The 16544-nt window shown below is 44.6% G+C and overlaps 1 protein-coding gene across 1 annotated transcript in view; it reads right to left on the reverse strand.

Moving 5' to 3' along the window:
• Nucleotides 1-16544, reverse strand: part of MEI1 (meiotic double-stranded break formation protein 1) — a 58320-nt gene that overhangs the window by 5069 nt on the left and 36707 nt on the right. The window contains exons 20-26 of the mRNA XM_010983500.3: nt 12937-13212; nt 8709-8874; nt 7498-7602; nt 5614-5724; nt 5133-5293; nt 2897-2978; nt 2535-2710 (exon numbers count right to left, since the gene is read on the reverse strand). Of these exons, the coding sequence (XP_010981802.2) occupies nt 2535-2710; nt 2897-2978; nt 5133-5293; nt 5614-5724; nt 7498-7602; nt 8709-8874; nt 12937-13212 (1077 nt within the window). The remainder of the gene's footprint in view (nt 1-2534; nt 2711-2896; nt 2979-5132; nt 5294-5613; nt 5725-7497; nt 7603-8708; nt 8875-12936; nt 13213-16544) is intronic.

A 16544-nucleotide genomic window follows, 5' to 3' on the forward strand; every position in this document is an offset into this window, starting at 1 on the left:
TCCTTCTCCCATCTAAAATTAACTCAACCAGTGGGCACTTCCAGCCTCTTCTCAGGTACTTGAAATCTGGCTAGTTCAAATGCAGCCTTTCCTGTGGAGTCTTCCTTGATTCAAGTAATAGGTCATTTTGCCATTAATTATAATCTTTTGTGTTTCCTACAATCTGTGAGTGCTTAAATGGCCGGCACTGTGTCATGTTCATTCCTGTGTCGTCATTCATTCATTCAACAAACATTACTGAATACCAATTCTACGCCAGGCTTTATGCTGGGTATAAGGGAATCATTTTCCCCCTCTCTATGTTCTGAATGCTAAAACAAGAACTTCAGCTCTTTCAGAAACATGGGAGAGAAAGCATTTGCCCTTCTTCCCACCTCTAACTGGCTCTTCCTCACCCAAAGAGAGATTTATCTAAAGGTGAGAAGCTAACATAACACCTACTGTGCCAGCAGGGCAGGATTAAGATATTAAAGGTCCTGCTCCCATGAACTCAAACTCTTAATATCTTGGCCAGCTGGCTAAGTGTCCCACATGGACATTATGGAAATGCAAACACAATTTCCCTGCCCATGGGCTTCTGGTCTAACCCAGGGGAAGGAGGGTAGTTTAAAAATCCTTTTGGACCAATAAGCTAAAGCAAGTATAGTAAAACATTAATGGTAGAATGTAGATGGTAGGTATATGAGTGTTCACTATAAAATTCTTTCATCTCTGTTGTAAGTTAAAAAAATCTCAGACTAAAAAAAAAAAAAACAAAACCCTTCTGAACTTAAGTCCCAGCTACATTCTACTATGGTGTTTGTCAGCAGTAAATCTGATGCTTTGGTTCTCATCTGATTCCTAATTTCTCAACTGGATTTGAACCCACAAGGGGAAGGAGGCATAAAGATTAACCAGACACAGTCCCTACCTTTGAGGACTCACAGCCTGGGGAAGACTGATATGAAAATGGGAACTTACAACAGAGAGAGATAAGTGCTACACATGACAGAGGTTTGGTCCATCAAGAGCACAGAGCCTTGTACATAGATGAGCTGACAGGACAAGACTCAGCAATCACAGAGCCTGCCCAGGGCCCACTTCTGGAACATCTTCTGTCTCCTTGCATTTCCCAACTTCCCCCAACATGTGCACAGGCCCAGTGGGGGTCAATCCTTGAATATAATCTCCCACAATCAACAGCCATATCATATATGTGCTGTAATTATCTGGGCACCAAGGAGAGTCCACTCAAATCAAGGTCCCCCACCCCTCCCCCCAGGAAGTCTCTGCAACTCCTCTCACTCATTTGCTGGCTGCCCCACGATGCCTGGCCATCAGATCAGACCACATGGATCTGTGACCATCTGTCTTGGTCAAGCTCGAGAGGGCAGGAAAAGAGAGTCCAAGTCTAACAGCATAAACATCTGGGGCCTTGGTCACCCTACAATGACCAGCTCATATTTGAAAACAATAGACAATAAGCTCCTTGAATGGAAGAAAATCTTGGGGAATCATGGGTGGAAATGGGCCATAAGGCCAGGGACAAGAAATGAGTCCATATCAGAGAACAAAATTGTGCTGCTGTCAAGATCAGTCCCTTTCTGATGCCCCCAGGCCCCGAGGACCTACGACAAGTCACTTGATACTTCCAGCCCAGCTCAAGCACCTCCCCCAGAAAGCCTTCCCTGACAGCCAGCCTCGCACTCATCCTACACTAGCCTGTAAGGCACGTCCTGTGCCCTTACTGTGCAGTACTTCCCTTTAGCCCAGCACTGACCACACTGTGTCATCACCTGTTATCTACATGATACCACCCACCAGCCTGAAACTGTTTCAAAGGCAAGAATCTGATTTATCTCCATACTCTCACCACCTTTCACAGTATGTGATCCCTGGACAAACAATGATCTCCAAGAATCCTCTAAGGTGTAAAACACAAAACCCCTCTTAGGTGGGCATCTACTGTTTTTGCTTGTCCAGGATCCATTCCTCCTTCTTCTGAGTTTTCTTTTGCAGAACCATTCCTCTCTTACATTCAGTCCATGTGAGTTATGGAGAGCTGATCATATGCCCCAGCCTCCAGGAGAGGGCACTGACCCAAGCCAGGCCAGTTAGAGCATCCCATGTCTCGGGCATAGTGATTGGTACATTACCAAGCCAAGCTAATGAGACTCAATTCTGGGGAGTACTAGGAAGGAGAAGCTTTCTTTCTGCTGGAAGGATATAAGCCAGGAGCTGCTGTTGGTCATCCTACCGTTCCATAAGAATAAAGCTGACAGAGAGAAATTCATAGACAAGAGACGGAGACAGAGTTGTGATGACATTGCCTGAGCCTCCGGGATCCAGCTGTGCCTGAAGCCAGTACTGACCCCTGAACTTCTCAGTTATGAACCAATTTAAGTTTCATTTCTGTCACTGTAACTTTAAAACCAATCAATCCACTCTCCAGGCCTTGGTGGAAATACCAGGCTCTTGACAGGCAGCCACCCCTTCCTGCCGTCACCCTGGGAGAAGCAGGCTCACTGCCAGAGTCCACTCAGCAAGAGCCTTACCTGCACCAGGAGGTTCTGCAGTCCGATGACCAGGGACAGAACTTGTGATGCTCTCAGTGGAGCTAGGACAGTGTCCTCAGGGGCTGGCTGTGGCTGGGCCTCTGAGGGCACTAGGGCCACCAGGGCAGAGGAAAAGCTTTGTTGCAGGGCTGTCCGCAGGAAGCGTAAGATGGCAGCTGAAAGTAGGAAACTCCTTAGACTCAGTTCCTGTCTCCTTCCCCACCTCCCACCCAGCTCTGTCACAGAGGGAACACAATGAAGATAATAATGGGGTGACCATAGGCTAGTCTGGGTGGGATGGTCCCATCTCAGAATCTAGGGGCAGGGTTTTTATCCTCCTGCTAGAGGCCCTTGGCACATACCTGAGAGCAGTGCAGTCTTTTTCTTTGGAAAGCTGAGAGCCTTCAATACTTGGTCCAGTTCCACAGACAGTGTCTGGTGAACCTGGCAGGGCAGAGGGTAAAGGGATAACCCTCACATTCTGGGAGCTTGGGCAGAAAATAACCTGCCACATTAGTTCTTCTACCCTGACACATACACCCTGCATCCAGAAGGACAGAGGAGGCTACACAGAGTATTGTGTCTCACCAGTCCTGGATTCAGGAGCTTGAACAGGAAAATAAAGCCCATACCTGGAGAACCTTGCTTCTCCCAAATTTCCCCCATCCTGAGAATTCCTGCACCAGGGAGTCTTTTCTGGCCTCATCTGTGGGTCAGTCTCCACCTCAGCCCACCATCCACCTAACTCAGCCCTGGAGTCAACAGCTCAGAATAAAAACCCTGGCTCTGCCACTTGCCAGCTATGTGACTGTGGGCAAGTCACTGCACTGCACCTCTCTCGGCCCACCTTACTTCCATCATCTATGAATGCCACCTGCTTTTACTCCCCCCACAGCTATTGTAAAGAATAGTTGAGGATCAGCATTGTGAACGTGCCCCTTAATGTCAAAGCAATGACCAAACTGAGGGGTTAGTTGGTGTTGCAGGTTCAAAGCTGTGAGTCTGCTCTGCTTTCCTTACCAGGAACACAAGCTGCCTAAAGGCAGCTTCTCTGCTTGGATTTGTCATATTTTGGCACAAAGCAATTTCTCAAAAATACTTGTTGACTGGTGGAATCAGCACGTTCCAGGGAGAAGAACCAACTTGTACAAAGGTATGGAGATATATGTAAGATGTTAATAGAGGAAGTTGTGTGTGAGGTTATGTGGGAACTCTGCTCAATTTTTCTGTAAATCTAAAACTGTCCTAAAAATAAAGGCTATTACAAATCAACCAAAAACAAAGGAAAAAAGGTATGGAGATGTGAAAGAGCATAGTTGACTGGGAGAAGAGCAAACACTTGGTCAAAAGACAGGGAAGGAGGGTGGAATGGCAGAAAGTAAGGCTGCACAGGGGCCTATAAGCAGGGTCTCAGCAGCCATGAAGAGAACAAAAAGGCTGCTGAAGGATTGTGGGCAGAGAGGCAGTGTGGACAGACTGTGGCCATGGGGATAGGAGAGGTGGAGGAAGGGGGAGCCGGAGGCCAGGAGATTGTGAACAGGCCACATTAGTGGTGAAGATGAATGATCAGACCTGAACTAGGGGGAGAGGAGGACTTAGAGTAGAGGTAGTTAGGTTATTAGCTTGGTGTGGGTTGAGGACCAGAGTAGAGTCAAGGACAAGGTGCAGGCTTCTACCCAGACAGGTGGCTGCAGGAGTATGGATGGGCCCAACACTCTCCCATAGAAAAGCAGGAAAGATTCCTGTCCCAAGTCGACCCCATTGGCAACTACCTCAGGAGCTATTATAGCATAGATCTGCCACAGCTTGCTGCCCACCCTCAAGGCCAAACTTTAAAACTGATTTCACTTCTACACAAATGAGTGTGCGCCTGGCTCTACAATGCAAAGATACCTCAAAGGCTAGAAGATGGTTTCTGTCTACCAGGAGCAGCCAGCCTTAGGGAGGACACACCTGAAGAAGGAAGCAGCCCCCAGAGGAGCTCACGCAGGGCAATAGGAGGACAAAGTCGTACAAGGAGGAGGGGCTGAGAGGAAACGAGGTGCTCTGTAGATATGTGCATGGCTCTCCTGTTCCCTGCATCACCTTCTCGAACAGTCACAATAACAGCTTACACATGTATGGCACTCCACAGCTTGCCACCCACCACTTCAAGATCACAGGCTGGATTCTGCCTCCTGCCCAGTCTGACAGTCCACTCCCCACACTCTGCCATGCAGTACTTCAACACTCTTCAAATGTATATGCCACATCTTAAGTTTGTGCAGCTTCAGGCCTTTGCTCATATCAGTTTCTTTGCCTAGAGTGCCTTTCCCCACTATCTTTGCCTGGTACAGTCTTATTTTCCTTTCAAGGCTTTGCTTAAAGACTACAACACAAGTTCCCCAAATGTGGGGTACACTGATTAATGTAAACTAACTTGACAACAGCTCTGCATATTTTCCCCCGTTTTGTAGGCAAGGAAATTGAAGCTCAGAGAGTTAAATACCTTGCCGAGGTTACACAGCTAATAAGCCACAGCTGGGACCAGAACTCAGGCTCTTTATCACTCCTTTGAGTGCCACTCATGCCCCAAAGTCACAGGAGTTGGAGACAAACCTGCAGACTGCCGTCGTGCTGCTGGGCAGAGCAGGAGGCAGTGAGCAGCCAGGCAGAGCAGAGAAGCGCAGTCCCAGGAGAGCCAGCCTTGACCCAGGTGAGTGCCAGCATCTTCTCCAGAAGCTCCATCAGGGTCATGCTGCTCAGGAGCACTGCAGCAGCTGTAGAGGGTTCAGCAGGGCAGAGGACACATGAGTTAATACAGAACCCCCAGCTCAGTGCCACCATGGTGCTTAGTTAGCACCTGATGGGTGCTTCATACACACACAGTAAATAAGCAAAAGGATGAGCTTGAGGCTCTAAGGGTCCCAGCTTCATTTCAGAACCACAGGTTAACAGAACCAGAAAGACCTTATGACCAACCAGTCCAGCCACAAACCCCCTTATTTATTTTTTTAAGAAGAAAAAACTGAGGGCAGCGAGGGCCACAGACACTACCTAGCACCCTTCCTCTTTATTATCCCAGCCTGGGCCCCAGCACCTCTTTTCTGACTGCCTGGTGTGGTCTGATGAAGGCTCCAATACAGGAAGTTGAAGGAGGGCTGTAGGATGTCGGTGTCAGTGGGGCTGCATTTCCCACACAGCTTGCTCACTGCAAGAGAGAACAGTCCCCAGGAGCCCCAACACTCAGCACTCCACAGCTTCAACACACACCAGCACTTGCACATTCTTCTCACACAATGGCCCTCAACTGGCTAATTTCAGATGTCAGTCTTGGGACCAAGCACAAACTAATTGTCCCTGATATTACCAATGGAAAGAAATACAGTGACAAATGAGAAGGCATGTTCATACCGTCCATCTGAACAGACATCAGGCAAGCAGCCCACAACTGCACATTAGAACAGGCTGCACAAGTTTAGGTGGTCAAAAGGCATCCTGTGACAGCACTTGTGCCAGTACAGACTCCAGCCTGGAGAGTCTCTCCAGGTCATGTAGGCCAACCTACCACCCTTAACAGAAAGAAGATCCAGTCTCTGAATTCTTCCAGCAACAGGGCACTCACCACCTTCCCAGGGGAGCTCTGTAACCATCAACACGCAGTTCCCTAAATTTGCCATATTCTCTCTCTCATATCACCTCCACTTGGCTAACCCCTTATCTCCTATTCAGCAATCAAGATTCAGCTCAAAGTTCACCTCCATCATGAAGCCTTCCTTAATCCCTCAAGGCAAGATTAAATGCCCCTTCAAGCTCCCCCAGCCTTCGTCATTACAGTTACTACACTGTAGAGTAGACGTCTATAGAACACATCTCTTTCCTCCTGGGAACGACAGCTCCTTGCTCCCCCACCCCCACCCCACAGATATGAAGCCTCCCTAAGTCTTCATTCCCTTATTTTGACAGCCACATCACACTTTACTTGGCTTGTGGTCAACCAGACAAGCAGACCCCCCACCATACCCTCATCCCTGAACTATAGTCCTCTGCCCCCAGTGCTCCTAAGTAAAAGTACTCAAGGGTTATATTACATTTCACATATGTTTCAGCCCATTATTCCTCCCTGTTAGAGGCCCTTTTGATGACTGTTTTTGTCACATACAGACCTCCCTCCCAGCTATCACACTTGGCCTGATAGGCTGGTGAAGACCAGTACTAGGCCAGGCCTGGAGACCCTTTTCAAGTCTGACACTGATCTTCTCATGAGAAAGCCTGGGTTCCAGGCAGGGAAAAAATCATCCTCACCTGTGGCCACAGGACCTGACAGTCCACAGGTACTGAAGACACAACTATTTTTCCTATTAACTTCAACCTTTCCTCAACAAATCTCCCTGAGGGTGCTGCCTATGAACTGGTGACTGCATTAATGAGCAATAAAAGGTCCTACTGAGGTGTGAAAAGAGGGCTAGAGAACTGTAAACTGGATCATCAGATCTTGAGTCAGCTGTGGGGTAAGGTGGAGAACTGAGCTTGTGCCAGGAAAAGTGAATCTACATGGCCTGTATCCATTGAAGGCCTAATAGGTGCCAAGCACTCTGGCATTCTATGTCTATTGTTACTCCTTACATAAACTCTAAATCAGGTACACACTATTATTTTACCTATGAGAACCAAAGGATCATAGAGGCTAGGTGATTGCCCAAAGTCACACAGCTAGTGACTAAAATGAGAACAAATCCAGCACTCTTGGAGCTTGTCACACAGTGATTTTTTTTTCTTTTTTTAGTTTCCCAAACATTTCCAGAGAACAAGCACAGAAAGATCTGGAAGGTCCCTTATCAAGAAGCCCTCAGGAACATACTAACTCACTAGCTTCTTCCAAAAGGATGAAAGGATAGAAGGAGCAAGGCCCGTGCTACTGAGGGAGCACCCACAGCACGCCCAGCCCAGGGCCCTAACGCACTGTCCCAAGAGGCCAGGGCACCTTGGTGAAGGAGCTTCATGGCCATGCTGTCCAGTTCTTGCTCTGACTCGTTTCTCAGCTGCACTAAGGAGAGAAGGCTCAGTAGCAAAGGCAGGTTACCCGAGGCTGTGAGGAACAAGGAAGGCTCGTCAGGGATTTTGACAATCAAATCACCTTAAGGTCAGACAGACACCCCACCCAGATGTAAATGGTTTGCTGGGATGTACCCCTACTCCCTGTCTTCCTCCTTCATTTGGGAGAGGGACAACTGATGTACCGAGTGCCAACTCTGGGTTGGGTAACCAGGAATTCATTATTTCACTTAATCTTCTTAAAAATCATGTGAAGCGGGGATTGTTACTCCTATTTTGTGGTTAAGAAAACTGAGGCCCAGGGAGACTGACTGACATCTCCAAGATCCCACAACAAGTAAGTGGCAGGGCCAGGACTTGAACTCAAATCTGAATCCAATGCCCATGGTCTTTCCACTGTATGCTTCCAAGAAATCTCATGGCTCTTAAACACTATTATCAGTTAGTTGTGGCTTATCCTTCCCTGAAAAGGAAGTACTCAGCTCCACCAGATACCCTTACACATACCCCCATCCTCAGTCAGGACTGGACCAAGTGAGCCACAGCTCTCTTCCCACTTCCTTTTGATTACTTAGAAATTTAAAAGTACAACTTCCTAAAAATAGGAAAAAACAAACCATTCCCAACCTTTCAGTGTCTGCATACTGTACCAAATATCAAGCCTCCTTGACTCCAGGAAGTCCAATTCCAGATTTGGAAACCATCCTTCTGGATTTCACCAGGAGCTTCCAATACATCACAGATCCACCCCCTCCCCAACCCCTGCTGGCTGCTGCTGCCTCCCCAGCATTTCCTGCTTTCTATTTTTCAACTGGGGCTGCTGTTCTTGTGACAAACAGCTCTGAGCACATGCTGCACAGCGTGGGGACACGCATGCATTAAACACACCCACCCATGCTAAACACACAGAGACATTAAACACAGCACACTCACACTACACACCCCAAACCAAATATTTTCAGCACCCACTCTCCAATGAGACAAAGAAAATAAATTTTAGTTTGATGTCACACTGGCCTGACTTTTCTTTTGCAGAGAAAACTTTGATTCTCTCTCCTAGAGCAGACCTCATCAGGGCAGAGATGCCCACTTCTGTCTGACCTTCAGGTCAAAACATGCCCTCAGCAGCTGCAGACTGACCTCCCGAGGGGGAGGCCCCATGTTCCACCAGCAGACGCTGTAAGATCAGCAGGAAGTGGCCTCGAATGAGACCACCCACTTGGACATCCTCATTCCTCCTTAAAAAGGTCCTCAGGATGATCAGTACCTTGCGGGCTATGTCCACGTGGCTGGAATAGATGAGATCCTGAGTAGGAGAGAAGGAAGCCAGAGCTCAGAGGGCATTATGGTTGGGACAGATGGACAGTGATGAGGAAAGGGGCTGGGAAAGGGCCCTAAATGATGGTGTCACAGAGTCTAAGGAAGGAAGCACTCATTCAGCACCTACTATGCACCATTCTGTCAAATAAGTCTATACTAAACACGAGAAAATAGAGACTCAGAAAGATTATGTAATGTGCCAAAGTTCATATACGCTAGTAAGTGGCGCAGGTAGGATTTTAATGCAGGTCTGCTAACTCCAAGTCCAAAGCTCTTTCTACTTCCCAGGATGCCTCTCACTTGCAAATAGAAGTATTAGGGTCAAGATGAGGGTATTTCAGAACAGGGGACCTTAAAGTGTGCCTTAAAGGAGAGGAAGGGGGGATGGAGATATCACAGGGCAGGGAGAGGATGGATTAGGACAGATTCAGGGCACAGGAAGGGAAGCAAGGATGAGGTCAGACTCCTTTTCTGCCATGGCATCTGGCTATTTCTGCCCCAAGCTTTAAGGGTTTGGTTTCAGAAGGTGGGAAGATCATTGTTTTTTGTTTGCTTTCAGAGTTATTTTAATGAGTATATGTTAAAGGCAAAGCCAGCAGAAGCCACACCAGAGGCTACCCCACTGATCGCTCCTGGCACCTTCCAGCTCAAACAAGCCAATTCCTTTGGACAGGTTAACATGCTGGACCAGTTAGGGCTGGGTGCCGTGAAATCAAGGTCACACACAGACTCCTTTTCAGGCAGGACAATTTCTGACACACAGAGAGACATGTTTACAGGGCACCCAGCCAGACAGATCTAGATGTTTGATCACTGGGTAGCACAGGGACATCTGGGCTGGGTTCTTCATAAACCTCCATAGCTGCCAGAGAAACAATTATAATATTGATAAAATAATTCATATTTGATGGTAAGATGAGAACAATTTTAACATAAAATTCTTCTTGCCCGTTTGGGCCTCCTGCCTCACTTAGTATATATTAGGCATCTGCGTTAACCAGACCTCCTTAGGAGATAATTCCTTCTTCATCTAGTAAGGGGCCATGATGACCCATGACCCTCTACTCACATTGCACATTTAGATCTGGATTGTGTAAATACTCAATAACACGTCATTTGATGTCTCAAAAACATATCACTGTGCTTTGACTTCTAAAGGGTGGTATAACCCTCAGAGCTTTCTGAAAGACTATATCCAGGTTATAATCTTCAGGCTGGCTCAAACAAAATTTTCCATTTCTTTGACTGACTATGGATTATTTTTTGTTGACATTATCGTAGCAGTCACTCAATTAGAATCTAATAATATCAGGTACTGTATTATGTTTAAACTGTAGCTATATGTTTGTTTATACATTATCTGTTTCTTCATAATAACTCTTCCAGGTAGGTGTCACCCCGATTTTTTCAAGTGAGGAAACTGGGACAGATTAAGTAGTTTGCCTCTCAAGAAAGCAGTGGCATTGTAAATTCTACTACATTATGAGTTAACGAATGGCAGGGATGAGATTGGCTTCATCTCTGTCACCTTGTAGGGACTCAGAAAACATCTCTGGAAGGAGAGAATCACAGAATGGGAAGCTAGAGGGAATCTCAGTTCATTTCCATCAGTCTTTTTACTTTACAGAGCATGAAGCTAAAGCCCAGATGAGGTGTGATTTGCTCAAGGTCACAGGGTCCAAGGCCAAACCAGTCCTGCTCCTTCACTGGCACATGGCTGCTTGACTGCCAGAGCTGGTCCCTTAGAAACCTGAGTTAGTAAATTTTAAAAGTCCAAAAATAAGGGGGCTACTTAGCATTTGGTGGTCATGGTAAATGCCAGGGGAAGGTGTACACCTCACCATATGAGTCACTGGGAAGGCTCTGGGTAGAGCATGGCCCACACTGGAGTCTCTCCTGCTCACAGCTGCCCAGAACTCTCTGGGACTGGACCGACCACAGTGACATGACCAAGCATGGAGCAAACAGAGCTTCTGTGATATCATTGTTTTTCACATCTAAACAACTCACATGAAAGGCCATCCATTGATAAGAGTGGTGATTAACAGCTTTGTTTTCAGCTATTAATTACCCATCTCAAAGACAGAAATTGGTATCAACACATATTTTTAGACTCTTTGTCCCTTCCTGTGGCTAGAAGCTGGGGAGAAATGGTAGGAATTATATACATGAACAGAAAACAAAGTTCCTCCTATCTATTCTTTTTTACCACTGATGTTTCTAGGATTTAATTTAGTGAAAAATTCATTAAATTAGGCTCCAGTCATAGTCACGATCTTTATAGTTATATGACCTTGGGCAACTCAATAAACCTCTCTGAGATTAACAAACTTTATCTGGTTCAGAGTTAGTCAATAATCAGTGAATGACAGTCTACCCTGCATAGCATACTGAGTGTTCCTACATACTCTTTCATTTGTCCCCATGTTATCTCCATTTTACATGTAAGGAAACCAATGCTCAGATAAGTCTTCATTTCCAGGTACTACTGGTTTGTTGTGTCTGAGTCCCTCACTGGCCCATGGGACAGAGACTAGGTCTAATTCTTCCCTGTATCCCCAGTGCTCAAACAGCTCTCCCATTAAATGAAACATTGAATCAGGGTTGGTTTCTCTCTTGTTCTGAGAGTTAGCTAGGTTTACTGGAAATAACATTAGACAGGGAGTCAAAATCTGGGTTTTAATCTCAACTCTTGGGACCTTGGATAAATCTCTCTAAATCTATTTCTTCATCTATTTAAAAAGAAAAAATAAGATATCATCATTAATATCTTTCTCAGAAGATCTGAATTCTTTTTTTTTTTTTGAGAGACTTAGATCTGTCTAGACCCCTAATTCAATAGGTCAGCAAATATTTATAAGTACTTATTGTGTGTGAGGAACTGATTCTGAAAACTTTATCTGGCAAGGAAAATCCAGTATCTTAGCTTTGTCCCTTGCTACTCTGCCTGGCGTCCCATCTTGCCTTCCTTCCCTATGCACTAATGCTTAATTTTTAACCCACTCCTTCTTCTCCATTACTCCTTCTACAAGGACGAATTTGAGCCAAAGCAAGAATGTGGCCCCTATCAAGCCAACATGTGTGTGATTTCACAAGATGACAGATCTCAGGAATGGAAGGTGAAGGTTTAAGTCTGAGTGAGGCATGTGTGCATGTGAGTGTGAATACGGACAGACGTAGGTACCTAAGGATGTGAGATATATAATATGCAGGTGACCGCAGTTACTTCAATGAAGTCAGAGAGTCATGTTTATTGATGATAAGAATATCAAGGGAATACCTACTCTTCTCTAAAGGGCTGTGTCATTCTTCCTGGACTAGGGAGGGGCCAAGTAAGTGAACCAGCATTGAAGGCAGGGGTTCTAAATCAATTGTCTCATATGCTAGTGTGCTCAATCAGTTTAAGACCTGCCACTAGTAATCAGTCACTAAATACAAATTGTCAAATGTGTAAATATATAAATAATAATGAGAGGAAAAGAGACAAAATTAAAGACAGTGTGTTAGAAACTGCAGACAAGCAGCAGCCTACTTATATAAATGATGGACCTGATATAAATTATAGGAATGTCTTTCCTCATAAAAAAAATTGGAATATGCAATAAATTTATGACATAAAAAAAATTCTGGGTATGCCCAAGGGAGTGTGCTGCACATATAACATTATGACAGGAAAGAGGCTGAGTCCCTCTGCAATCAGACATCTTCATCTAGATGCCCCAGGGGTCCCCTTTGACATCAAATCTTTGTGAGCAAAATCTACTTAAGAGAAGACAGGGACGTGAGAAGGAATGGTGAGTGAGGTCAGCATTTCATAGTTATATTCCCTGAGGACTACAGAGGCACATATCTCTTAGTGAGAAGACCTCCATCAGACTTAGGAAAGGGTATAGATTTACAGAAACCAGGTACCTGCCAGCCTAAAGGACCCCTACTCACATAAGAACAGTGATAAGTCCAGAGGCGGGTGCCTCGCCTCAGTAAACCAGCTCCCAGAGAGAGCGGGCCCACCATCTCTGAATGTAGAAATGAGCAAGTGGTCACCTACTAGCAAAATGAGTAGGATGCTGGGGCTGCTTCTGAGCACATGAAACAGAGCTGCTAAGCTGGCAGGAAGGGTGGGCTGCCCAGCAGAGGGGGCATCTTCGAGCTCTTCATAACTGCTCTCTTCCCAGGAGAACCAAAGTTCTAGGACACGGTGCCCAAACCTACTCATCAGCTCTGGATACAACAGGAATAACCTGAGCAGAAGGGGATGGTGGGTGTAGATTAGGTGCAGGTCCGGGAAGCCCTCTAGGAATTTTCTGATGGCGCCAACCACAGCCTGGAGGCAAAGAAAGAAAGGGGCTAAATACAATTTGCAGAGGAACCAAAGGACTCCAATCGCCAACAAACAGCCAAGACATAACTGGGAAAAATGCACTGGCTTTTCAGTGCACCAGGATATCTTCACTGGCTCATCCCAGCGCCTGCTAGTTAAAAGAAAACCCCACTGTGCTTACCTTATAACAGCAGTCCTCAGCTGTGGGTGGTTTTGCTCCCCAGGGGGCATTTAGAAACGTCCAGAGACTTTTTTGATTGTCTTGATTGGGGAAGTGCTACTGGCATCCAGCGGGAGAGAGGCAGGGATCTCACTAAATATCCTACAATGCACAGGACAGCTTCCCACAAAAAGGAGTTAAGCTGTGCAAAATGTTAATAGTGCCATGGCTGAGAAACCCAGCTCTATAATGATACTTAACACAGTGTGTTGTAATTATCAGCATGTGTCTACTTCCCACACTAGACTTGAGCTGCTTGAGGGCAGGCACTGGCAGATTAATCTGTGCACCTGGCATAGAGCCTGGCACAGAGAAAGCAAAGGGCAGATGTATTGAATCATTTATTAATCCTCAAAAGCCTATCTCTTCCTGTTGCACATATAACAAAGCTCAAATTCCTTAATATGTTATTCTAAGAATTTTATAGTTTCAGCTCTTTCATTTGGATCTCTGATCCATTTTTAGTTAATTTTTGTGTATGGTATGAGGTAAGGGTCCAACTTCATTCTGTTGAATGTGGATATCCAGCTGTTTCAACACCATTTATTAAAAAGACTATTTTTCCTCACTGAACTGCCTCAGCATCCTTATAAAAATACATGGGTGTATTTCTGGACTCTCAGTTCTATTCCATTGATCTAGATGTCTATCCTTATACCATAACCACACTGTCTTGATTACTAAATCTTTTTAGTAAGTTTGAAATCAAGAAGTGTGAGTCCTCCAACTTTGTTCTTCTTCAAGATTATTTTACTATTTTGGGTCCCTTGTATTTCCATAAAGATTTTAGGATCAGATTGTCTGTTTCTGGACAGAAAAAAAAAGAAGGCAACTGGGATTTTGATCAGGATTATGTTGAATCTATAGATTAATCTGGGGAGTATTGCCATTTGAACACTATTAAGTCTTATTTTTTACCAGTTTTATTGAGATGTAATTGACACATAACAGTTTAAGGTGTACAACATTATGATCTGATAAATGTATATATTGTGAAATGATTACCACAATAAGTTTCATTAACATCCATCACTTCACACAGTTACAAAAGTTTTTTCCTCGTGATGAGATTTTTTTTTTTTAAGAGTGAAAGATTTATTCAGGGAGATACACAATCCATAGACCCAGTGTGGGCATCTCAGAAGGGAGAGCAGCCAATGAGAACTTTTAAGATCTACTTTCTTAGCAACTTTCAAATACACAAAACAATATTGTTAGCTATAGTCATCATGTTGTACATTATATCCCCAGAACTTATTTATCTTACAACTGGCTATTAAGTCTTCTGATTCATGAACACAGGATGTCTATTTATTTATTTAGGCCTTCTTTAATTTCTTTCAATAATGTTTTGTGATTTTCAGTGACCAAGTCCTTGCATTTCTTTTGTTAAATTTATTACTATGTATTTTTTTTCTTGATGCTATTGTAAATGGAATTATTTTCTTAATTTCATTTTTGAGCATGTTTTCAAAGACTTAAGTCTACCTCCCAGCTTCTCTCCACTCTTATCTCTCATTTGACCTAGCCAAGCCACACTAAACTAGGCTTCCTACCTTGAATGGATAGACTGGGTAATTTCTCACTTCTGTATCTTAAATCTTGCTCAATTTTCAGCCTGAAAGTTCTCCCTTCATCACCTCCAACTCCTCAGCAAAGCCTCTCCTGATGCCACAATCAGATACAGTCTCTCACCCTGTGTTCTTTCATAGCTCTTGACAGTCCTCCAGCTCCAAGAGAGCACTCACTGCTGTTGTTTCCTGCCTTGTAGGTCTTTTTGTCTCTTTTGCCAAACTAGTGCTCCCTGAGGGCAGGGAATTTGTTTGATTCACCCCAACCCTGACAGGGACCCACATGGCACTTGGCACATGTCAAGTGGTCAGTTCACATAGGGAAGTTATAGAGTTTAATGGGTATAGAGTTTCAGTTTTGCAAGATGAAAAGAGTTCTGGAGATGGATGGTGGTGACGGTTGCACAATGATATTCATGTACTTAATATCACTGAACTGTTCACTAAAAACAGTTAAGATAGTAAATTTTATGTTTGTGTATTTTACCACAATTAAAAAAACCCTGGATAAATAGATAAATTTAATTAAATAAAAACAGAAAATAAAATTGAGGTTAAAAAATTAAGATGTGATTATATGTTGCCATTTATATAGTTATATAAAAACTTTAAAAATGCAAAATAATTTTATATATCATGGATTCACACCCAAGAGGGGAAGTCTGGAACCCTATAAGCTATCTTCTAAGTCTCCACACACACCACTGGTAGATGTGAAGAGAGGGCCTCCAAGAACCAGCCTTACCACCATTATTCCTTGAAGCCACCAGGATTATTCCTATTGTGTCCCTTCCCCAGCTTGTATCAGTCACCTCAGGAAGCTCAGAACTTCCAGATCATCCCCTTGTTGCTCAGGACATGCCTATTTCTGATCTCATCTCCCACTATTACTCACTTCCCAAAACCCTTCCATCATGCTCTCTAGAACTCACTCACAGTTGTCAGCAAATTCCCCATGTCCTGTACCTCTTCTTTGAATATTCCCTTCACCTTGTTGCTTTGATTCTCTCTAGAAACCTGTTTTGCCTACAATCTCTCAATCTCTCTTTTCACTCCCACCTCCTTAGTTCAAAACGCTTGGCCTCTAAATTCTCTCACTTACTCCCTTCCAGTCTCCTCTACCTGCCTCGGCCATTTATTCCCATGGTCATGCCTCTGGACCTTTACAAAGAACTGCATCCATCCCAGTGATCCCAATTTCAAACATCCCATTTTACCACCACCACTCCTATCTTTCCAACTCACTCCCTCTAATATTTCAATCCAACAATTCTCTGACCCTCGTCAAAACCAAAATCTTTGGAAACACTTACTCTCTCTTATTCTCACACCTTACTTACACTGCTGTGTCAAGAGATCCTATGGTGCCAACTTCAACATATACCCAGAAGCCACCGCTTTTTACCACCTCCTCTACTCTCTCTTGCCTGCATTATTGCTGTAGCCCCCTAACTGGTTTCTGCACTTCCATCCTTGTACTCCTTTATTCTGTTGTCTCAGAAGCCAGAGTGATCTTATTTAATTCAGCCATGAATTAAACTATA

This window comes from Camelus dromedarius, chromosome 11, assembly GCF_036321535.1.
Source record: "Camelus dromedarius isolate mCamDro1 chromosome 11, mCamDro1.pat, whole genome shotgun sequence".
Classification (NCBI taxonomy): domain Eukaryota; kingdom Metazoa; phylum Chordata; class Mammalia; order Artiodactyla; family Camelidae; genus Camelus; species Camelus dromedarius.